The 25,370-nt window shown below is 33.5% G+C and overlaps 2 protein-coding genes across 5 annotated transcripts; one reads left to right on the top strand and one right to left on the bottom strand.

Annotated features, from left to right (window-relative positions):
* Window positions 1-4,219: 4,219 nt before the first annotated feature.
* On the bottom strand, window positions 4,220-5,187 carry LOC6643353 (trypsin beta). Its single transcript, XM_002066120.3, has one exon. It carries the CDS (start codon window positions 5,157-5,159, stop codon window positions 4,281-4,283), a length of 879 nt encoding a protein of 292 aa, XP_002066156.2. The 5' UTR covers window positions 5,160-5,187; the 3' UTR covers window positions 4,220-4,280.
* Window positions 5,188-8,595: 3,408 nt separating this feature from the next.
* Window positions 8,596-24,483, top strand: LOC6643354 (myeloid leukemia factor). Of its 4 annotated transcripts, XR_006953875.1 has the most exons (6): window positions 16,885-17,053; window positions 17,140-17,375; window positions 17,442-17,979; window positions 18,675-18,929; window positions 22,291-22,643; window positions 23,493-23,627. XR_006953875.1 is itself a non-coding variant. In XM_002066121.4 (5 exons), the coding sequence occupies exons 1-5, from the start codon at window positions 8,716-8,718 to the stop codon at window positions 23,623-23,625; spliced, it is 1,218 nt and encodes a 405-aa protein (XP_002066157.1). In that variant the 5' UTR covers window positions 8,596-8,715; the 3' UTR covers window positions 23,626-24,483. The 4 variants fall into 4 exon arrangements, 3 of the variants coding, with proteins under 3 accessions (XP_002066157.1, XP_023032032.2, XP_023032034.2); XM_002066121.4 differs by lacking the exons at window positions 16,885-17,053; window positions 22,291-22,643 and adding an exon at window positions 8,596-8,771 and having other exon boundaries at window positions 23,493-24,483; XM_023176264.2 differs by lacking the exon at window positions 22,291-22,643 and having other exon boundaries at window positions 16,886-17,053; window positions 23,493-24,483.
* The last annotated feature ends 887 nt before the right edge of the window (window positions 24,484-25,370 follow it).

The raw sequence follows: 25,370 nt of genomic DNA, 5'->3' as shown, positions 1-25,370 counted from the left end.
GAGGGAGGTGAAGGGGTCTGGGAGGCAGTATCTAGTCTGAATTGGACAGGTGGTTAACTTTAACTTTAATTGCAACAAACTGTTGCTCTATTACCAACTCGAACAACAACAACAACAACAACACGTTAAAAGTGATTGAGAATGTGTTGTTCAAAGTGGGCGTGGCAATCGTAATATTTATTTTTTAACTTGATAACAAATAAACACTAAAGGCATTATTTTATAGAAAAGTTTTCAATTTCGAAAAACTAATTTAAACATAGGCGAAATTTCATAATGTTATTATTAAAAAATTTACAAAAATAAAAAACAAACTATTTATCAATGTATGTAAAATTTGTTTTTAATATAATTGTATTTTCGAAAAATATTCAATTAACAAAAAAAAATACAAAAGAAATTAACTTTGGCTTAATTATTAACTTGATATTATTAAGAAGATATTAACTTGAATTCCAATAGGTCTTATACGCCCTGCGATAATAGTCCTAACATATACATATGAATAAAAAGACATCTATATCTGTCTATATCTAGTGTCTATACCAGGGGTAGGCAAGCATACAATCAAAAAGGAGACTTTGCAACTTTACGAAACGTTTTCTTGCTTTACACTAAAAAACTGTTAAGCTAAAATAATTATATTAAAATGTTTCGAAAAAATTTTAAATGCATTATAATTTGGTCATAAAGGTAGTGTAAAAATTATTATTTAATGCTTTGTAACCAGATTTAAAGGAATTTGATAGAAAATAACGCATTGCACATCAAATCCAAAGTTTCAACAAAAAAAAATTAAATTTTTTCAGTTGTCAACAAACATTTTTATACCCTTGCAAAAAGGGTATATTAATTTTGGTCAGAAGTGTGCAACGCACAGAAGAAAGCATCTCCGACCATATAAAGTATATATATATTCTTTATCAGCACGACGAGGCGAGTTCAAATAGCCGTGTCCGTCCGTCCGTTCGTCTGGCTCGACGCGAACTCCTCCTAGACCGTAAGAGCTAAAGAGCTGATATCTCGGATTCAGCCGGATCGGATCACTATATCATATAGCTCCCATACAAACGTCAAAGTCACGAACAGTGACTTTTCTCAATAACTTCGTTATTTTTTGAGCTATTGTCGTGAAATTAAATATTTATGAATTTATTACACTAACAAACGACTGTGCCAAATTTGATTAAGATCGGGTAACTATATCATATAGTTCCCATAGGAACAATCGGTGGTGAACAGTGACTTTGATCAATATCTTCGTTATTTTCTAAGCCGTTCTTTCCCAAACATTAGACCTCTTACACAAAAAACTTGCAAGGGTATACAAACTTTGACGCGGTCAAAGTTAGCCCCGTCCCTCTGGTTTTAAATTAAATTTATTAAGTATACATACATGATGAAAAATAAAAGCCTCGTTTATTTGGTTTGTTTTTTTTTTAATCTTGTTTAATTAAAATTGCTATAATATGAATTTCTGTGTAAATTAAAAAAGAACTGATCCCCTTGCCATTTGGATTTTTCGGGTATCGACTATATTTCGACTTCTATAGAAGATCATCCTTATAGTGGAGTTTTCCTGAAGTGAAGTTTTCAAAATTGACTGTTACAATTATTACGATCAGCGCTGGTCCTAGGATGAGGCCAAGCAATACTGTTGCTCCAGGGCCTCTATAACAAGTCATTAATGCCTTCAGAAAATTTCAAATTGCTGTTACAAGGCTCCAAACTATGCTTCCCTTCTTTCACTTCATCCAGTTACAATTCGCAACTGGTTTTAGTGTTCAAGTAGTCTGCTGATGACAGAACTTGGCACTTCTCGAGCGTTATACAAAAAAATTACCTTTGATAATGGGTCGCTAAAATAAATGTCACGACTCCAAATATATAGGTACACATAAATTGTGGTATAATAAATAATTCTGAAAGTCTTTTTCAATTTTTCAAAATTTTCAAAATTTGTCACTTGATTGGTGAAATAAAAAAGTTTCCTTAGTTTTTATAAATGTATGTACATATTCGCATTTTGTAAATAAGAGCAAATTTTAAATTTCTAACTAACTAGTTCAATATTTATTACAAAATAGTTTTGTCACATTTGATAACATATTATTGAAAACATTTCCTTAACAATATAGTCACTTGGGTTGATTGATTAGATATTGACACTAAATTCATAATCATATTTAACATAATATTTTGTATATTGGATCAGCTATCCATTTTCTATATCCCATATTCAATAATGAAAACAAAAAATTACATTTAGTTTTTGTTACTTTTTTTAATTGCCGGATTGTTTACTAGATTGAATTGGTTTTAGGTGGTTTTTTAATAGACGCACTTCTCACTATGGAATTTTTAATCAAAGTAGAAACTTTGTTTTTCACATTTGGGGAGTTCCAATGCTCTCCCATGAAGAAAAAAAATTGTTGTTATCTGATTTTAATGATGATTTCTGAAGAGTTTATTTTTATAACAATGATAATATTCATTTGCTAATTATTTTTTATTGTAGCTGTTGGGAATTTGACGACACGCGCCCAACTAACTAACTGTGCCCGACCGAATGACTGGACTGACTGACTGACTGACTTGAAGTAAATCAGTTTTAATTATAATTGCTAAAAAGGGGGGAATGGCTATTTGTGAATGCGACGGATAGTCGTATCTGAACTCAACTGATTCAATGTGCCTTGGGTTGGACACGTTTTATGTGGTTGAGGTAGGCAGTAGACATCAGACTTGTGTGTGGGTTGGATAGCGATTAGTCAGATCAATCTGTCTGCCTGTCAATGGGAGCACCCATTGAGCTAATGCAGCAGCAGCAGCTGCTGCTTTGTCCGTTATGGATTCTTTGCGTTTTTTAAACTATTTTTCCACAAAAAGTCATCTTATATAATTGTAATCCGATATCGAATTTCCTATAGAGTGAGAGAAGCTTATAGAAAAAATAAACCACAAAATACGTCATCACGCAAGTGTTTGTCATTAGAAGGCATCAATGGCATTTATAATGAGTGGAAATTTATAGTAAATAATGATACTACAACAAATACAATATGTCAGGAATTAGAAATCAACTAGTCATAGTGAAGGGGAGAAGAATGTTATTACTTTTTATGGAAAAATATCTAAACTGAAACTAGAGATCTAAGATTGCAGTGTTTACGTTTTAAATTTTGCGGCCCAAAATGCCTTGCTTAACAGTGTTGGAAAATGGTAAAATTTAATACTTTGATATTAACCATTCAATTTTTATACCATGTAACCATAAAGTGAAATGGTATATTTAAGTTGCCAAAAGGAAGGCAGAAGGAAGCATTTCCGACCCCATAAAGTATATATATTCCGAGTCGATCTAGCCATGTCCGTCCGTCCTTCCGTCTGTCCGTCCGTATGAACACGTAGATTTCGGAGACTTTAAGAGCTAGAGTCACTAAATTTTGTACTTATGTTAGACTCCTGTATACCTACGGTAATCAAGTTTATTTTAAATTTTTGCCACGAAACTGATTTTCTCAAAGACTATACCAGCTTTAGAAACCAAATTTTGAATGTGTACTAGTTAGGTATACGCGCAGATTTTGATTTTTCAAAATTTTACCACGACCCCGTCCGCCCCCGAAAATCCAACAAAAGAATTTTCTCGAAAACTAACAAAATTAGAACCACCAAATTTGATCTGTATGTAGATTTGTTTGATATGCGTCCAGATTAATAATATTGCCTTCCGCGCCCACTTTCGCCTTCATAATCTAGAAAAACTGAATGCCTGTCGCAAATTCCGGACTATCGAAACCGAATCAAACCACACTAATGAGCCCTATTAATATCTACCAACCTACCAAATTTTATTTAAATCGGACTAGAAACATGGAAAATATACGTATAAACGAGTTTTACCAGGCGGTCCATAAGGGCGAAATTGGCCGTAGGCAAGTGGCGGCGCTAGAGTGCTCGTGTGTTATGAGGCAAATTTAATAGACATACATTTGTCATTTGAAATTTAAAATATTTATTGACCTGGTATACCGAAGTCGGCGAGACGACTTACTTATTTCATTAACATAAATTTCGAATTTAGTTTACAGAAATCTTAATTCTATAATAAGAAAAATAGTAATGAATTTAAAATAAATAAAATTTAAGAATAATACGCTTTAGCTAACTGGTGAAAATTTGACATAAACTTAATGATAATGTTAAATATTTTTTTGCCTAAAATTAAAATTTGTTCGCTTCAGAGATATTGAATCAAGACCATATGCTCTTTGGGACTATAAATAGGGTTCGGCCTGCTCCTCAATCCAGGCGGAATGATGAGCCACACTTGCATAGACACCAGGAAAACCTTCGCGTCCGCAACCCACACCCCAGGACACAATACCAACAAGGACACCATCAACAGCCAGAGGACCACCAGAATCCCCATCGCAGGCATCTCTGCCGCCGTCCTCCGACCCGGCGCACAACATTTCATCGGTGATTGTGTAATCCTTGGTCAAATATTGGGCGCCGCATACGCTCCTGTCCACAATATTCAAGTGAACGGCCCGAAGCATGGCCGGCAAAGCTGTATCCTCTTCGGTACGTTTGCCCCAACCACTGACCACTGCATGAGCTCCAGCCACCGGTGAGTCCAAGGCCAGGGCAATGGGTTGCACTTGCGCTGAATACGCCAAAGGTTCTCGAGTTATAATCATGCCAATATCATTGACATGGCTCTTTTTGTTATATCCAGTGTGATAAATTAGCTTGGAAACCTTCACGCCCATCTCCTCGAGATCCGCAATTGAATTCTTTCCGGCCACAATTCTGATATACGATGCATAGCGTCCTTTAATGCAATGGGCCGCAGTCAGAACAACATTCGGTGCATAGATACTTCCACCACAGATATGTAACAGCATATAGGTCTCCAATCTGACCGATACCTGATATGGATAATCTGATATATCAGCCTCCGAACCGCCAATAACAAGAGGCTGGATCGATGCCGTTTGACTCAGGGCCACGAGGACCGAAAGAATTCCGACAAGTGAAAGACACAAGCGCCGCGACATTTTCAAAACGTTCAATATTAAGCAATCAGACGATCCATGGTTTATATAGCCAGCCTTATCAGTCCTAAAAAACGCGATTATCCACGATACCATTCTTCGATTTCCATATAAGCACACAAACGAATAAAAATGCACATGAATTCGCCTTTTTTTATAACCATTAATACACATTGATCGTCTTCTAAGGTGGAAATTGAAGCCATAATAAAGAATTGGTCAATTAATACAGATTCATTTAAAACAATAATGTCAATGGGATTATCTATAAATTATAGTTGAGTCACCCGACAACTAATTTTGTTATGAACTTTGCCTTTAGTATGGAGACGTCTACCCTGCCAATCAGCAATATTAAAATAATCTTAATTGTTGTCTGGAGATTAGGCAAACACATTAGGCACTGATTTATTAAGCGAGTAAAGTAATCAAAAATTAACCTAATAAAATCATATCTGAACACAAGTTTTGTTTATTTATATATGTACGTAGTATTTATCCCTTTATATCGTCTGAAAGTTTAACAGTAGCTGAAAAGAAATGATTGGTAATCATGACTGTATTATTACTCTTAGATAAGAAACCAAATTTCTGGAATATTTACAATTTGTCAGACTTTCCAGGGAAACTGCTAGTAGAATTTGTATTGCTGACTTTGTCATATTTATTTTGAGTGGCATAGAAATGAGTGAAAACAATCACTGACCAAGACAAGGGCTTAGTCAGCAATGGACAGCAATGGACCTTAATCGATACTGTCATTTAAGGACAAGATATCATTCTCTTAGTCTACAAACCTAAGTAAGTACTCCTACATCCTAATCTAAATTCTTTTCATTTTAAAAAAAACCTTGTGTCTAAACTCAACTATAAACCTAAGATATGAAAGGAGAGAAAGCTTGAATTACCACGCAAAATGTGATCTTCTTATCAAAAGCAGAACATAATTATTTTCATAATTTTTTATACTTTTTATACCCTTACAAAAAGGGTATATTAATTTTGAACAGAAGTGTGCAACGTATAGAAGGAAGCATTTCCGACCATATAAACTATATATATTCAGGATCAGTATAACGAGACGAGTTCTTATAGCCATGTCCGTCCGTCTGTCCCTCCGTCTGGATCAACGCAAACTCCTAGACTGTTAGAGCTACAGAAATTTTGCATGTAGGCTTGTATATACTGCACAGTTTGTATATCTCAGATTCAGCCGGATCGGATCACTATATCATATAGCTCCCATACAAATGGCAAAGTCACGAACAGTGACTTTTCTCAATAACTTCGTTATTTTCTGAGCTATTGTCGTGAAATTTAATATTGGTGAGTTTATTACACATATAAACGCCTGTGCCAAATTAGAAAAAAATCGGGTGACTACATCATATAGCTACCATAGGAACGATCGGTGGAAAACAGTGACTTTGATTAATAACTTCATTATTTCCTATGCTATGACTGTAAGCCGTTCTTTCTCAAACATTAGACTTTTTAGATTAAACTGTTTTCCACTTTGAAGGCCATAGGTATGTAAAGAGTAACAAACATCTTGCAAGGGTATACAAACTTTGACGCGGTCGAAGTTAGCCCCGGCCATCTAATTTATTATATTTTTACCATTAAAATTTTAAACAAATGGATCGTTTATAGATCTGATAGCACTGTGCAATAAATTGTAGGTTGTTTAAATCAAACTACAACGGACCTTTTTTCTGAAAGTACATCTATTGAAGAGCAAAACCCTATTTGGGTTTTTCAAAGTTTGCTTGTTTTTTTTAGCGGGTTGAAATTTTCCATTTTGAGGTTATTTTTTAGTTTGTCATATGAGCTAAATATAACTTAGATATCAATTTCTTTTTCATGCATTTGTACTAAATCATCCCCGTTTGTTGAAGAAATATTGTTAATGGTTAAATGAATTCATTTTATGAATGTCATGCCTTTTCAGCAACATTTTTCGATTTGATTTTTGGTGTTGCACAGTGTCATAAGCAGAAGTGCTAGATAAATGCGGGTGGGCTATAAATATGATAGGCACTGTATTAGTTGTCCTGAATATGCTGCCCTTGTCAAGATAAAGATCAAAAAACGATTCTGCATTGTTCCACATTGATCAATGGATTTTCTCACCCTTTTTTTCTTTTTGCAAGTTTCTTTTCCGCGACATTAGAAGAACGTTGCATCACGTCCGGCATGTTGCATTCTCGGGCATTGTTCTTCTTGATTGTTATTCTCCACTGGTCTCCTCCACTGTGCTCTCTCCTCTTTATCGAAGGTCCATATACCACATATCCATTGAGGCAATGCCCTTGTGAGTTAGCTTTATGTTCTTTTTCTACTTATTCTTACTAAATGTCAGATATTAATGAAATAAAATAAATATATTAAATTAATAATACTTTTATTATTTTTTGGAGTATTATGTTTATTATTTTAAAATATTTTTATTTGAGTTTAATTTAATTTATGGGTGGTGGGATTCGCACAATTAATATGCGAAAAGATCTAGGACACTATGTTTTAAAAAATTAATAATATTAAAATTAACTTACGAAAAGTTGGTATTAAGTTGTCACCGCAAAATATATTTGAGTATTTAGTAATTTAATGATATTTCCCTGTAAAATGTTTATGTTTCAAATAGATGATGTTTATATGCTGCTGGCATGAAGTTTTAATATGCCCAACTTTGGCGATTATGAGTTTTAGAGAATTTCTGCGTTTGGAACTAAGGAATGATTTAATTAAAAGAAAAAGCACATCCCATTACATCCATACCAACACAATATTTTAAATAAAATTGAATTTCCCACACTTGAATATTCCCCTACGACGGTTTGTAGTCTACATCGATAAGGATCACAAGTTTTCCATTGAAGATAAACTGTCCCAAATAAACAGGCTCCAACAAATGTCAAATATAGCCCCATAAGGATTTCTTAAGGCGCGACTAGAATCCCAGGATCTACACATAGAAAATATATACATATATATATTGAGATATTTTATTTTAGTTGTGGTGCGAAATGCTTTGTAGCCGTGGACGAGTTGAGTGTTGTCAATTTTTATGTGAAATTTAATATTGGGTAATGTTTTGTTCCCCAATATTGCATAGCTCTTACAATAAATTGCATTACTTTATACAAATGTTTGAACGTCGTCTGCACTTTTTGTAATTCCAATATATCTAAGAATTTTATTCTTGCATTAAAAAAGAAAACTCATATCTTTCATTGCTTAGTGCAATATTAAAACGAAAAATAATTTCAATGTTCTAAAATTTTACTTCAATTGCACTGCCTGGGCAACAAAGACTACATTTTATTCATTATGATTTTATTATTTTTTAAATGTTGCCGCCCATCCAAAATGTCTGACCTTAGCACTTCCGGCTCAGACCTTAGCACTTTTTACTCAGCCTTAGGACTTTCGACTCAGTTCTTAGATTGGCGGCACCGAGCAAAAAGTAGCTAAAAAAAAAAAGGGGAATTCATCGATAGTCCACTCGATAAAAGCGATGAACGAAAATCGATGTGGTTACCATCACTATCTGGACATACTGACGTGAAAACTCGAGAAAAATCATTTCAATTAAAAGAAAAACTTTGCAAATAATTAATAAAATTGCTCAATAATTAAATAAAACAAGATGTCCCTGTTTGGTGCACTGATGGGTGATTTCGATGATGATCTGGGTTTCATGAAGTAAGTAGAGGTTCAACAATTTGGAGTCCTGCATGTTTTTGTGTGTGTTTGTGTGTATATGTACTTTTTGTAGAGCTTCGTGGGGTTTTTGTTGTTTTGACTTTTCTCTTACATGCATAGTTGTAAAAATGATTTCAAATCAATTATAGAATACGAAAGGGCCACTATGGGGCAGAAAATTGAAAGTACTTTTAAGAAATGTCCACCTGCACTCAAGTATACACACACATATACGCATTGAGCTAGTATGTGTGCAGCATGCTTGACCAAAGTGGAGGCAAATTTTAATCGATAATTTTGATTGAACTCGTCCAAGTTAAGAAAAATTAAAACAGTTGCAACAGAAATGCGTTAATAACTGTTCTGCCTGATGCGTTACGCCTATTCCTGTTATTTCCAATGAAATGAAATGTGTTGCTTTAGTATGTGTGTGTGTCATTGTGTAGACGAAATACGTACCACCAAAGTGCAGCGATAAAGCAAACCACATTCGAATGTGCAGGAGCGGTTCGCACTTTGCAGAGCGAATTACGAATTGCGATTTTTATATAATGTTAGTGATTGCTTTGATAGTTAGAAATGACAGTTTGATGTGATAATTTAAATCGTTAGGTTGGTCATTGCATTGAGATGATGTACCGTAAATTTTGGTCAGCAAATTTGGAAGTGGCAAAAAAAAAAACATTTTTAAATTTTTTAAAATTGATCGTACCCTAAGAAAAGGTTTTAGATCTATTAAAACTTGGCCCCACTATCCAATTTGGAGCCATTGAAAATGTTGGTCTCTCTTTTTGAAGTATATTATATTATTTATTATTGTCTATTATGAATATTTCATCAGGATACGTTCCCTGATTCTAGTTCAAAACTTCCGTTCTGCAAATATGTACTAATTTAGTCGTTACTCCGTCTTCGAGAATATCAAAAATCTTTTTTCTATATTGTTTGTTTTACAAATACAAACATAATACACAAAAATTACAAAAACTTGTTAATTTTTAAGAAGTCAAGTGGTTAAAAATGGGTTTTCTGAGATTTAAAAAAATCTCATCATCCGCCATCTTAAGAGGGATCCCGGGGAAAAAAAAGTATCAAAATCATTAGGATCGGACTACTATATCATATATTTCGAGAAAAAACATTTTTGCAGAAATTGGAGTATGCCAATGAAATTTACCAATATGATAGTATTGGATATAAAACATCAGATCCCAAAATTTCAATCCGATCGGATAAATAGAACATAAGTTTCAGTCAATATATGTAAATCGGCTCGAGCAATGCCTACTACGTCATCAGCAAATCAACAGAGCACACGCATACACACATAGACGCAACGCTGCATAAACTGTATGTGTGTGATTTGCTTAGGGAATGATGGAAGAAGAAAAAATTGTAGTAAAAAGAGAAATAATGTTTTGTTTGTGTATTAATGAATTGAGTTGCAGGGAAAGAAAAATATTATTGCCAAGGACTTCTTTGATATTTTTCTATTAATTTATTTATTTATTCTATCTATCATTAAGATTTATGTTATTCGAATTCAAATTTTTGAATTATCTATTATCTTCACCTTGTTTATTATCTTGATCCAAAGAGGAAAATGATCCATTTAAATAGTAAAATTAATTCACAGCATTCTCAACTGTTAAGAGGAAAGTTCCACTGTGATATTCCAATTGCACATAAAGTTCATAGGTTTGGGAATTGGTTAGTTTGGTTATTTGTTATTTCGATTTTCTAATGAAAATAAGATAAAAAACATAATTTCATTCTATTTGTATTGCCGTCTGTTTAGACTTAAAAGCGGAAAAGTAAGGAGTAAATTTCAAAATTGTAATTTCAGCACTAAACCTTTAACGGGATATAGAGATTGCATGTTGATTCAGACAGACTGACAGATGGGCAGACACACTAACTTTATGAACTCACCTCGTCATGGTCTTTCTTTCTTTTCTTTCGACACAATAAGTTTTGCCCATTTGCCAAGGGGTCACAGAATATAGGAACTTGAAAGGGTATACAAACTTCCGCATGATCGAATAATCGTAAGCCAGGTTTTTTGGTTCACTCCTTGGTTAGGACATATTTGTATACTGTAATAGAAATTGAATAGAACGCATTTTATAATATCTAGATTTTTTTTTAACATTTTTATACCCTTGCAGAGGGTATTATAAAATTGGTCAGATGTTTGTAACGCACAGAAGGAGACGTTTCCGACCCCATAAAGTATATATATTCTTGATCAGCATGAGAAGCTAAGTCGATATAGCCATGTCCGTCTGACCGTCTGTCCGTCGGTGCGTACGCGTTTTACTCAGCCATCTTAAGAGCTATCGGGATGAAATTTTTTTTGGGAGCTTTTTTTTACCCGGGTGAGATAAAGTATGAAAATCTTTGGGATCGGACCACTATATCATATAGCTCTAGAAGAAACATTTTTGCAAAAATTGGAGTATCCCCATGAAATTTACCAATATGATAGTAATAGATATAAAATCTCAGATCCCAAAATTTGAATCTGATCCGATAAATAGAACACAAGTTACAGTCAATATAAATCGGTTCCAACGCTGCCGGCAGCGCTGCTTGCTGCCTACTACTGCCATCATCAAATCAACAGAGCACACGCATACACACACAGACGCAACGCTACATGAACTGTATGTGTATGCGTGCCGTGCTTTGCTTAGAAAATGATGGAAGAAGAAAAACTTGTGGTAAAAAGAGAAATAATATTTTGTTTGTGTATTGATGAATTGAGTTGCAGGGAAAGAAATTTCAAAAAGGAAAAATATTATTGCCAAGTATACTGCAAGGGTATATAAACTTCGGCATAGCCGAAGTTAGCTTCTTTGATATTTTTATTTACAATCTGTCGTTGGACAATCAGTAAATTTGGAGATACATAAAACATAACAGGAATAGTCGGCTCCACTGAGTCAACTATTATATATGTATAAACTCTAAGTTGTACGTAATGAGTAATTATATCTACTTAAGTATTTATACAAGTCTCTGTGCAAGGGTTTCATTTTATTTGGTTTATATATTTAAATTTATGTATATGTACATATATAAAACAAAAGTTAAATTCTATTTGGAAGATCTAATATATGTAATCTTTTTAGCCTTCTTGTTGGTATATTATCAAGTAGACCCCTAATGAGTTGGGGTGATTGTGCAGTCTGTCAATATATCTAACACTAAACTCTGCTATTTCATCCTTTACAAATGGTATATTAAGGTCCTTATGAATTTCAGCATTGGAAACATACCAAGGTGCGTTAACAATTGTGCGTAGGGTTTTCGATTGATAACGTTGCATAATTTCAATGTTCGATTGGCTCGCGGTTCCCCAAAGTTGTAGCGCATAAGTCCAAACAGACTTTAATATTGCTTTGTAAAGTCTTACTTTGTTTTCGATGTTAAGCTGGGACTTGGTTTTAATATTCAGCTACTTCTGTTTTTCCTTGATATGTGTCTTCCAAGTTAACCTTCGATCAAGATGAATTCCAAGATATTTAACGGAATCTCTTTGGGGGATTTCACAATCGTTTAGTAAAACTTTTGGGCAATTTCCTCGTCTTAAGGAGTATGTTGCTTGTACAGACTTTTGCGAGTTTACTTTGATTTTCCATTTGTGTAACCATTTTTCTATTAAGCAAATTTCTCTTTGTAGGTATTCTGTTGTTCTGTTAGGACTGCTGCTTGATGCGATTATCGCCGTATCATCTGCATATGTATGTAGCCACGTTGACATTAGATGCGATAGGCAAGTCAGATGTAAATAATGTATAAAGTACAGGGCCTAGAACACTTCCTTGGGGAACTCCTGCATTAATAGTAAAGAGATTTGAAATTTCTCCTTGTTGTCGAACATAAAAATGTCTGTTGCCAAGATAAGACTTTAATAATAGATAGTAAGGAGCAGGAAGCCATTTTTTTATTTTATACAGAATGCCATCGTGCCATACTCGGTCAAACGCTTGCTACACATCAAGGAAAACTACGGAGCAGTATTCCTTACATATTTTCAGATAAAAGATGGCGCAATTTTTTTTATTTATATATCATTATGGTAATTTCATTGAAGAAAATTAGATTATGATTACATTTAAACTACAGTAAACATTTTTTTAAAAAGACAGCGAATGTCATCTAACAATGAGACAAAATAGAAAACGGAAATTATCCACTTAAGATTGGATCCGTCCAGAAGTTATGTTTGAAAATTATGTGTTTTGTTGCTGAAATATGTATTTTTTTTTTTTGATTGCATAGTTTTGCCAGATTTTCCTTGATTTTGAAATGACGTCCATCTTTATTTTAGTCGGATAAGCATCTGGACAGATTTGAGAGAAATCCACCACCACCAGCTCATACTTGAAACATCATCGACTTCTTTATTGAAATATTTTCCGTTGAGGCGGCTAATTAAGATAAACAAAATATTTAACAATTGTCCATTCTTGTAGGTATAATTAAATTGGTTACTTACACCCAGCTACAATTATCAGTGTGCCACCAGGCTCCAAGCTTTTGAGCACAATTACGATCCCATTGATCATTATCTTGATCAAAACTGGAAAATGATGCATTTAAATTGTGCTTCATAAGATCCATAGCTGTTCCTTTAAACTCTCCTACCGACTCCAACTTATATTTTGTAGCTTCGTTGCCAATTCTAAAATTATCATAACTAGCAAATTGGAAAGTTCCATTGTGATATTCCAATTGCACATAAAGTTCATAGGTTTGGGAATTGGTAATACGATGCAAATTCTCAAGACCAATAAAAAATTCTTCCTGCTTATTTCCGAACCCATTACGATACTCAGTCCAAGTTCTATTAAAGTCTACTCTGCCATCAAATCGTTTATGAATAACTATCCATCCACCACCTTCTATATCTCCCTCGCAAAGAACAGAAATTGGATCAATCCGGGTAATCTCAATTTGATGAATTCCCGAAGAGAGGCCTTTGCAACCAGTTTTTGGTATTCTCTTCTGACACTCGACTAAATCTTCTGCAGTTTGGTTTAGTTGTAGGGAATGTTTTTCAATTAAATGATTCGAATCAGTCAACTGAGTCTTAGATTCTTCTAACTTTTTCTGTAAGGATGAAATTTTAGAATTTAATTCCCCAATTTTGTTGCTAGAATTCTTTTCCTTAGTCTGATATTCTTCAAATTCCTTGTTTTTCGACTCGAGGTCCATAATTGCTTTGTCTAAATCTGATTTTTGGGTAGCTAATTTCTCTTTTAGATTCTCTATTTCTCTATTTTTAATTCTTTGTTCAGCTAAGCTTTCTTCCTTATCTTTTGCTGCTTGACGATGAACATTTCTTAAATTCTCTTTCAATTGTTCTATTGTGCTCTTATATTTGTCTATCTCAGTTTGAGATTTGGCTTTCTCTTCCACCTCTTTCTGCCTGTTAACTGAGTTTGTGATAAAATCGTTAATATTGGCTATCTGTGTATTCTGTTGATCAATTTTACTCTGCAAATTCTCAACTGCTTTGCTCAGCTGACTATCTAAATGATTCTCTTCGAGTATTTTGATTTTTTCTTTCAACTCAATTATATAAGCTAGACCGAGTTTCATAGACCTATAGCAATATAAGGCACACAAATCTTTATCGTCACTGGATAATTCACATTCCTATGTAAACAGATTTATCAATTAGATTAAACTTCATATTGTACTATTCACTTGGCCACTTACCCTGTTATTGTCCTTTGAGAGAAGAGATTCAGAGACTACATGCTGGAAACCAAGAACAAGGAAGAGGCCAACAAGCGGGAGGACACTTTTCCTTCCCATTTTAAAGAGTAATCCAGAATTAATGAAAATTATGAATTTGTTAATGCTTAATTTACTTTGCACTTGCGACTGAGATAATGTCTCTGACTCAATGATTTAATTTTGAAATATTCATTGAAATATATATTTATACCCTTGCAGAGGTTATTATAAAATTGGTCAGATGTTTGTAACGCACAGAAGGAGACGTTTCCGACCCCATAAAGTATATATATTCTTGATCAGCATGAGAAGCTGAGTTGATATAGCCATGTCCGTCCGTCCGTCTGTGCGAATGCGATTTACTCATAATGCGTTTTACTCATTTCATAAAAATCGGAGTATGCTATGAAACTTACATATGTGATTGTAAAATAATTGTAAAATAGAGAGTAAAATTGTTTTGTTTGTATATTGATGAATTGAGTTGCAGAAAACAAATTTTGAACATGTAAAATTATTATTACCAAGGACTGCAAGTGTATATAAACTTCGGCATAGCCGATGTTAGCTTCTTTGATATTTTTTTCGGATTGTCTTGTCGTTTGTCGCGATAAGAATTTATTCTTTTCTTAGTGCAAAATCTATTTCAATTCAATTATGTGTTTGCATTTTGACATTGACCAAAACGATAAGGTTGTGTACGAAAATATTAAAACAATTGTTTCTTATCTCTTATTTATATATATGTACATATGTATATGGGCATTTCCTAAATCACTCACACGACTTCCGACTTTCAAAGAAAGTCAAATTTTTTTGCAATTCAGCAATAATAATTTTTTTTTAAATTTTCCTTCTGTTTTTATCTGTTGAGAAAAATACTCCAAAAGAGCGACTCATACGAGATCTGCGAATTGTGTGAGAATTTTGAACTTTGAATTTTTTTTGCAAGAAATGTCAAACTTTATAGACTTACGATTTTTTCATATTGGCCTCGACTTTTTTTTTTAAATGATTCTTTTGGGTCACTCTCACGACATTCTTTCCAGTACAGTATTTAGTGTATTTGCATTTTTAGTTTTAGTTACTACATTAGTATTTAAGCTATTGCTACAAACCAAAATAAAACCAGAAGGCAGGAACGCGACGAAGTTTGTATACCCTTGCAAGTTTGTTTTGTTAATCTTTCCTTATCTATATGAGTCAAAGTGGAAAAGGCTTTATATGAGAAGTCTAATGTTTGCGAAAGAACGACCTACAATTGATCAATAACGAAGTTATTGATCAAAGTTACTGTTTTCGACCGATCGTTCCTATGAGAGCTATACGATATAGTCGCCCGATCTTGATCAAATTTGGCACAGTCCTTTATAGGTGAAATAAACTTAATATTAAATTTCATGACAATAGCTCAGAAAATAACGAAGTTATTGAGAGAAGTCACTGTTCGTGACTTTGATGTTTGAATGGGGGGGCTATATGATATAGTGGTCCGAGTGAACGGACGAAAATGGTTACTCGAGTTCGTCTTGTCGTGCTAATCAAGATATATGGTCGAAGTTGCTTCCTTCTATGCCGTTGCACACTTCTGACCAAAATGAATATACCCTTTTTGCAAGGGTATAAAAATACTCATGTCAATCAAATTAGACTGAGCGACGAATTGAGTCACCCATTATATAAACTATTATTATCAATAATTAATATAGATTGAATAATGTTTTTTTTTTTTGCTTATTCATTTGATTTGGGTTTCTATGCATTCGATCATTGAATCAATGAAATAATTCCATGTCAGAACTTGTAATTAATTCAATTTATTTCATAATATATTTGTACAATTTTGCTTTTACCTACCGAATTTCGAATTATGATTTACTCGGATTTCGCAATGATAGAATTGTATATATGTGAAAAGCCTTAACAAAATTCAAATTTTTAAGTGGATTTCCAGTGATTCTAGGAGGCAAATCTTTTCTCGAGCTTTAACAAATTATTGAATTTCTAAAACTAATTTCTTACCATAATGTCAATATTAAATTTTTAACTATTACGCCAATTTATTATTATTGTTAACTGTATCTTTTATATATGTATAGGAGTAATATGATTGCACTATTTATTTTATTCTTAGGTATATTAATCTGGCTTTGAAAAGAGTGATGGGGATTCCATAATAAGTTGCTCTATAAGTAAATGCCATTAATTTTGGGTTTAATAATCAATAGGAACTTAGTTTAATACCAAAAAGATCGGTTGTGAAATTTTCTTCTTGTTTGAAATCTAAGTCAACTGTCATGAATTGGTTCTTAGCATTCTAAGTGAATTCCAAAATCATTTCAAATTTCAGTGTTAAGTTATATTTTCGTTGTATGTCAAGTTTATTTAGCTTCAATTTGGCCAACACTATAATTTCATTTTCGGCTATAGTTTATTATGCATAGAAAAAATAAACGAAATTCAGTTAAGAAACAAAAACTAAACAGACAGCAAGAACATTCTCCTCCAGTAAACGAAGAAATGGACTTTAAGTAATAATAATGAACGAAGGAAAAACCAACACAAACTTTAATTAATAAATTTCTGCTTTTGTTTTCTTTTGTGGTCTATTTAACAGCAATCACATAAATCATCAAATGAATGCAATGAATATGCAAATGCGTTCAATGAATCGCCTGATGAATTCATTCATGCCGGACCCATACCAAATGCAAGCAATTGGATCTCCATTTGATCCACCAGGCTTCCCACAGCCAGGAGCTTTAATGGAACGCTCCCAAATGGGTGCAATGCCAGCCATGAATCTATTTGGCATGCCGGTAATGCCCAATTTCAATCGATTGATCAATGCTGGTGAGTAAAATTGTCCGTAATAGTAGGCATTGAACGGATTAATTGATTGAACACATTATTTTGCAGACATTGGCGCTGGTAATGGCTCCTCGTTTTGCCAAAGTACCGTGATAACAATGTCCTCGGGATCCGATGGACGTCCACAGATCTATCAGGCCAGTACAAGTTCCAAAACCGGACCAGGCGGTGTCCGGGAGACACGAAAAACCGTACAGGACTCACGTACTGGTGTGAAAAAAATGGCCATTGGCCATCATATCGGTGAACGAGCCCATATCATTGAAAAGGAGCAGGATATGCGCTCGGGCCAATTGGAAGAGCGTCAGGAATTCATAAATCTAGATGAGGAAGAGGCCGAACAGTTCGATCGTGAATTTACCACACGGGCCACCAGCGGCGCCGTTGCCGTTGGAGGACGTCGTAATGGCGGCCGAGCTTTGCCAGCCATACGTGCTGCTCCAGCAGCAGGACCGACTAGCACCTCCACCCTGACCATTGAACCCTTGGACGATGACGACGATGATGATGATTGCGTTATACAGGAACAGCAGCCGGAAGTTTCATCAGTTCGTCGTCCAATGCCATCTTTGCCTCCTCATAGCAGGTAATTTAGCTGAAGTGTTGTTTTGCCATGGCTGTTCTAACCACCACCAAGCCAAGTTGGTAATGACTGTAGGATATATCTATGTCTATCGTATTCTTGCTGTTTAAACTTGTTTGCCTAAATTATTTAAAACCAAATATTTGTGTTTACTTGCAGATATAATTACTAAAAAAAAACAAAAAAAAAAGAAAAGAAAACAAACCTTAAAAAAAGAAAGAAATGAACAGAGAAAAAAATTACTAAAAATGCAAGAGAACAAAAAATGAGAATATATTTTATCAGAACAATGAATTGCATATATTACATATATATATTTCTGCTAATTACATTCCTAAAACTACGTTAATTACAACACTAAAACAAAAAAAAAAAAAGATAAAAAGATAAATACCAAAAAAAAAAAACCTTAAAAATTCACGTAAGACAAAAGCCTAGACCAACATATTTTGAGGTAGGCGGAACATTTTTTCTAAGATCTTGCCAAAAGAAATTCCAATTTTAGTTTTTCAAAATTTGTTTCTTTCTTTCCTTTTTTTGTAAAATTCATATATGTATATATAAAGTACTAACTTTTTAGATTCATAATCATTAATTCCATAACTCCATTCTTCTCAACATGGCAAAAAAAAAAAAAAGTAAACCCCCATTCAAATCATTTTGTTGTAATCAAATTTCGACTTCGACTGTAATCGCAGCAACGCAGCAGCAGCAGCAGCAACAACAACGACAACAACAACATCGCCACGTCGAACAACTCCCAACGCAGCAACAGCCTCCGGCACGGTCTACGATCTAACAAACAACAACAACAACTATTTGGGCAATTCGCGTCGCTCGTATATGCGTAATGGGCAACATTTGGCCACTCCCCGTCGACCATTACGTACACCTCCCTCATCGCCGTTGACCACAATATCCAGCACTAGCCACAGCATTGCCGGTCCGCCAAGGTTTGTTTGTGTGGCCAAAAATAAACATACAGAGAAGTGTTAGACATAGCCACCACAACTCATTATGCCCACACTCATTATGTTTAGAATCTTTCGTTTTCAAATCAATTTAATCTAGTCTAATCAAAGACTCGGTTCATCTTTCTAACACCAACATCATCTACGAATTCAACGAACGTCCCTGCAAATGAACTTGCCTCCGTCTGTCGTCTGTTCAATACAATATTCTTCCTATAATAGGATTACTTAAAAATTCATCGAAATATTCTCAAACGTCCTGAAGCTCACGTTTTATTTCGTTGTACTATATGTTTCATATTGATATATTGAACCCAAACACTGAAAGAGGTGTGAGAAAAAGGAGAGAAATCGTAACAGAAAAAGGTCTTGGGTAAATTAGTTGAAACTACAAACTAAAATCTAAAAAAAAAATCGATATTTTGGCGATGTTTACTGATGTTCTTTGTCAATAACACAGGTTTACAAATTTCAAACATGTTTCTTGCTCTCTTTCTTTCTGTTTTCGCTCGTTGAATTCAAATCTGTTGCCCGTTTCCAGCCATTATGTCAGGGTTAAAAAGAAGTGTTTTACCTGCTTGGGTCCAAAACCTTGAAAACCTGTGTAATCAACATTGACAATTTTATTATGAAGTCATGTTATTCAAAAGACTTTTTGAACTTTAATTATTATAGTATAATAACATTAATAGTAGGGCCGAAAAATACTTTTTACCATAGTTTTTGAGAGATATGGCTAACAATAAGAAAGAAGAGAAGCATCTTTTAATATTCTATCGATAAATACTTAATTCATTAATTCAAATACTATTTTGAGAGTATACGTTTGTTGAGAAGAAGTAAACTTTATTAAGAGGCGTTTCTACCTTGTTAAGTCAAAAAATTGTTTTCTGATAGATACAAGTTTCAAGAATGTAACTGCAAATTTTCATGTTAAAATATTAAAAATTTTGAAATTTAATTTCTTGAGCGTGAGCGCCTTTTTTCTCACGCCCCAAATTTAGAAAACCAATGAACATACATTGAAGAGATTTAAACAACAACGATAATTAATATAAGGGCATCAATCAACATTGACATCGATGTTTTTATTGAATTGACAGCAATAAAAGAAAATTTGAAAAATATTTAATGAGCCATAAAAACTGGTCATTGATTAAATTCTTTGCCACAAATATCAATATTTTTTGATGAACTGCGAAATAGAGTCGGTTCGGATAAATCAAATCAATTCGTTTCGCCTACTGGTTTATCCCAGTTTAAAAAAAAAATTGTTTAAATTGGAATCTTGGCAAATACAGTTCGAATTTGGAATTGCCAAAGGCTGAATTAACTTTGCATTGAAATTTAAATAGTTTTTATATCAGGCATGTTCTCGTTACCCATTCCGAATATTTTTCTCAAATAAATTCGATGTGAAACATAATTAAATTTATTTGTCAGGGGACTAGAATCCAATTAGCTTAAAAACCATTCACAAATGAAACCTTAACTATTTTTGGAAGAATTTGCACTCAAAAATAATTATAAAATTCGGCCACCCGTAAGCTGATAAAGTAGACGAAACAAAAGTGTTTGAAATATAGTTTCGAAAACGAATAACATTTCACTTTGAATTGAAAACAGCAGCAATTGCTCTCGATTACGTGTGAAATTGACTCGAAAACGAGAAACGGGCGGCCTATGAAATTTTGAAACGAAAACGGATTTTACAATTATTCGTTTACCATTAAATTTTCTAGTCGCCTTCCAAGTAAAACTTTTCTAATTTAATAACAGCATTAAATTTATTAACGAAAATTCTTCTCAAGATATTAAAAAATAATAACGAAATGAGCAAAGGCAAACGATTTTAATCCGGGTCAAGTTTTCAAAACTATTCCAAAAAAATCTTTCAAAGTACTCTGGAGATCAACTTTTAGGAATTTTGAGGAAATTATGAATAATTTATTTAAGTTATTATTATTATCATTATCAGTATAAGATATTGTTGTAAATATAGTTAGATTGATAGCTTACAACTACATATATCTTATACTAATATTAATAAGAATAGTTTGCAAAAATCGTTTGTAAATTTCTTTAAATTTTTGCTTTAAAATTCTTGAAACATATTTCCGAAAAGAAATGGTGCAAAATTGTATAAAGAAACATACTTATACATAAAATCAGTGTTTAAATTGCTGTAGTCGAATTAGTAAAAGTCGTAAATTTTGTGCTATTCATTGCTGTGACTGTTTAGCAAATATTGAAACGAATATACTTTGTTTTGCTTTTGCTTCCGAAAAAAAACCAAAAGCGCAAAGCCCGACAGCAAAAGCAACAGCAAATAACCGAAACAAATTGCTGTCATAGCAACAGCCGAATCATACATTTTAAAACTAGGAACTGTTCCGACTGTTGCTATCGGCCAGGTTCGGAAGTTGCAGTAGAACTGTTTAATTTTGGTAGTTTGCTTCAGCCTATACATGCATAAACAAAAAAGTACATATTCTTAATACTCTTTTCTTTTTATTGTGCTGTGTATTTTGAATACCCTTTAAAATATAAAAGCTTATGCATTTTAACAAACCAAAAGTAAATCTATTGACATAAAAACTGATTACAAATGATTTAAAAATAAACGAATTATAATTTAAAATGAAAGCCCTTTACATTTAAGGAAAGGGTATTAAGAATGTGTACAGCACACATCAAAACTGTTGACAGTTTTCGCAGTTTTCAAACCCTGTATAAGATCATATAAAGTCAAATCATACTATCTTTGATATATCTTTAGTAAAGCGATTGAATGAATTTCGTTTTAAACAAATTTGCTACACACAATTTAACATAGATTTTTGGAAAGTAAAAATGCAAGTTAAGCTCGGTTAAATAGAGTATGGACATGAGAGATTGTTTGCTATTTTGTGTGTTATTTATTACTAAGTAAAGATTCTATTCAGAACTAACTTACGTAGTGCAACGATTTGACATTTTGTGCCTTTTTCCAAACATTGTGGCATGAAAATAGGCAAATGAGTAACTATTCGTTACTGTCTAGATTGTCTATATCGTAGGTTGTTCTTTATATATTAATATGAAACTGATAGTACACATCCTACTATAATCAATATACTAAGAGAACGTCGAATTTAGCTTATGTCAGGCTAAAAAGTGTTTTTTATTCTGCTGAGAACATAGAGAGTACTACGAAACTATTCAATATTTCTCTAAATGGCATAAAAACAACTCTAATTAACAACAACACTTGCTCTTTCTCTCTCTCTTTCTCTCTCTCCCCCTCTCTCTCTCTCTCTCTTTCCTCTTTATCATACATGTATATTAATTTCAATTTATGCAGAGATTGGCGTTTATATAATTCACGCTGCTATCGCAAATAGACATGAAAACGCTTATGAAAGAATAAACATAACAAATATATATAAATACATAAATATAATAATAATAATAATCATTATATAACATCACAATATGAGAAATCAACGTAATTAGAGAGAATCAACATACGGCTCGCCATCCACTACTAACCACGGCGTTTCCTATATGCGACGACTACTCCAAATGCCACCGCATCCTCCTCTACGCTCGCTCAGCCTCCTCCACTGCCTACCATCTACTACTACTACTACTACTACTACACAACATCAAATGCGTCCAACTCTGAGCTAAAACAACAACAGACTACAACTACGTGTAAGGCTGCCCGCAACCAAAAACACCTCTCTATTTCTCTCTCTCTCTCTATATATATATATATTAATAAAAATATATGATTTACTGAATTAAGATCAGAACACTTAATAATAATAATTAGCATGCAGCGTCCGCATTTTGTCCTACAGTCTCCAGCTAAATAGGAATTCAGAAAACCAAAAAAAAAAAAAAAATCTACGTTTCTCTCTCTCTCATCATTACACATAACAATATGAATATCAATAATTATTTTCCTTAAAAAATTGCATTACCTTATTTTTTGGTTAATTATTTTTCAACTAATTATTATGTGCATCAAGACAAATTCATCGTTAACTTTGTCGTCTGACTTGTCTACGCTACGTAAAATGCTAAAAAAAAAAAAAGAAAAATAAATTGGTAAAACCAAAAAAAAACGACAAATTCAAAGAACTTTCGACGCTTATCAAAATTTTCCTAACGCTGTTGTTGTTGTTGTTGTTACTGCTGCTGCTACTACGACTGCGACTGCGATTTGTTGTCTTACGTACCGCCACCGTCACCACCACCAACCACACACACACACACACACACACACACATACACACAGCCAGCCAGTCAGCTAATCCTAAAAACACATAACTAATCCCAACAAAAGTTCAGCTTAAGCCTCCTCAGCATCATTTAACCGCAACCCGCTGTCGTCTCTTTAGCCCATCTCATAATTATTGATACAATTTAAGTTCGAATTGGCCAATTTTTTTGTCTCTATTTTACCTTGTGTTTTGTACCCTCCTCCACCTGCTCCTCCAATTGTGTTAATTATTGAAATCTAACTAATAGTTAACAATTTATTTCTATTACATTTAGCATACATCCACATCCCTATGCTGGTCACGGCCATGCTCGACGTGCTAATCATCATCATCATCAGCAGCGCATAAAGCAGCAGCCGCACAGTGCGGAAGATGAAACCAAGTCAAAGAGGCGCTCCAAAAAATAAAAGGCAAAACGACAGAAACAACAGAGGATGAAGAAGCAGCCAGAAAACAGCAGACGGAGGCACACTCAGCAAGCAGCAGGAGTAGGATTATAATCTAATACACTTAAAAAATATATAGGAAACACCAAAACATTCAAAACCCAGATGGCCAAAATCAGGACACTCACACACACACACACACACACACGCACACACCCTTAACAAATTTAGAAATGAAATCTTAATTTTTTGTGATTTTTCTGTTTATTAACGATCGATATTTTTGTTTTTTTTTTAATTTTGGCCTAAAAATTTCGTTAAAGCCTACGAAATTTCCTAAGAATATATATAGTTTCGACAACATCTTCAGGATATAGACATTCTCACACATACACAGACACACACACACACACACATTCTCTCTCAGCCAGAACAACGCAAAATTTGAGAGTTACAATTAAAAATTATTAATAATAATAAAAAACAAAAATGGAACGTTAACAAAATTTGCAATTGTCAAACGGTTTAGTTTTAAGATGGTTTTTTTAATTTTTTGAAAAGCAAACAAAAGAAATTCTCAAGATTTTTTTCTAGACTTAGCTTTAAATTGTTGTTTGGAGCGGGGGAGGGGAATGAAAGGAGAGGAGTAATTGTGAAAGTATTGAAAATTATATAAATGGAATGCGGCTAAGAATGGATATTACTATACATAAATCCCCATCAAGAAAAACCCCTTCAATAAGAACAAAAACCACATGTATAAATATATACATCTCTCTATATACATACATATAAATATAAATATTAAGGCTTAAGTAAATGTTGAAGTGAATTTAATTTGAAAATCAGTATATTACAATTACATCATTAGTAAAAACATTACAAAATGTCTCATTATTTTCACAACTCGATAATAGAGAAATGGAGTCCATTGAAAATTTATCTTATTTAAACGTGTTCTATGGGCTATTTGAATAGTCAATACACCAAAAATTTTAGTTCGCCGTTTTGAATTGAACATTTTGGGTCAAATCTTGGAAAGTCGCATCTAAAAGAATTTCCTAATTGCTATCTAATATATTATAAAAAATATTATTCGCTAATCTATCATATACACGAAGGATCCTTTTATCTTTTTGTATTACTTCACTAGTTGGGGGAAAAAATTTATCACTGTAGGGGGTTAGAAGCCGATGACAATAGACTACAATATAGTCTGATATAGTAATCACATATAGTTCAAAAAAATTCAATATAAATAAATACTAAAATCGGAATTGGCATTCGAATCATAGCAACTCATTGTTTTATCTTCAAACTCATTCAATTTGTTTTGTTTCGTTTGAATGTTGTGCGACTGAGTTCTAAGTCAGGACACTCATTCACTTGAAATCGACTTTCAAAAACATTCAATTCATTCATTTGGTTTTGAATATTGTTAACTCGAATTGATTTTTCTATCCTTCATGCAGCTCTCTAGTAGGTAATACCTACTATAAATCAACCATCTTCTACATATCGGTTGCAAACGGATCTAATCCCGTGAAGTTCCACTACACGAAATTTTGAGGAGACTCGTTCAGAACCGGTTTTTGGTAATCTTCCCTTGAACTCAATTTGGAAGGTAACTAAGCCATTTGACGATAGCGTAGACTTTAATAGAAAGACTGAGGACTACGTATTGTAATGGTTTCGGTTAAACGGAGAGAAAATAATACTCCAATTCCCTAGTTTATAAACTTAACGTTGAACTGCGATTTCGCAAT

The sequence above is a fragment of the Drosophila willistoni genome (assembly GCF_018902025.1).
Source record: "Drosophila willistoni isolate 14030-0811.24 chromosome 2L unlocalized genomic scaffold, UCI_dwil_1.1 Seg168, whole genome shotgun sequence".
NCBI classification, from domain to species: Eukaryota; Metazoa; Arthropoda; class Insecta; order Diptera; family Drosophilidae; genus Drosophila; species Drosophila willistoni.
This window is presented reverse-complemented; position numbering and strand designations above follow the sequence as displayed.

Coding starts and splice junctions, on each gene's coding strand:
- LOC6643353 (XM_002066120.3), bottom strand. CDS start 5,159: ATGGTATCGTGGATAATCGCGTTTTTTAGGACTGATAAGGCTGGCTAT.
- LOC6643354 (XM_023176264.2), top strand. CDS start 16,959: ATGCATAGAAAAAATAAACGAAATTCAGTTAAGAAACAAAAACTAAAC. Junction 17,376..17,441: donor CAATCGATTGATCAATGCTG/GTGAGTAAAATT, acceptor ATTATTTTGCAG/ACATTGGCGCTGGTAATGGC. Junction 18,930..23,492: donor AGCATTGCCGGTCCGCCAAG/GTTTGTTTGTGT, acceptor TATTACATTTAG/CATACATCCACATCCCTATG.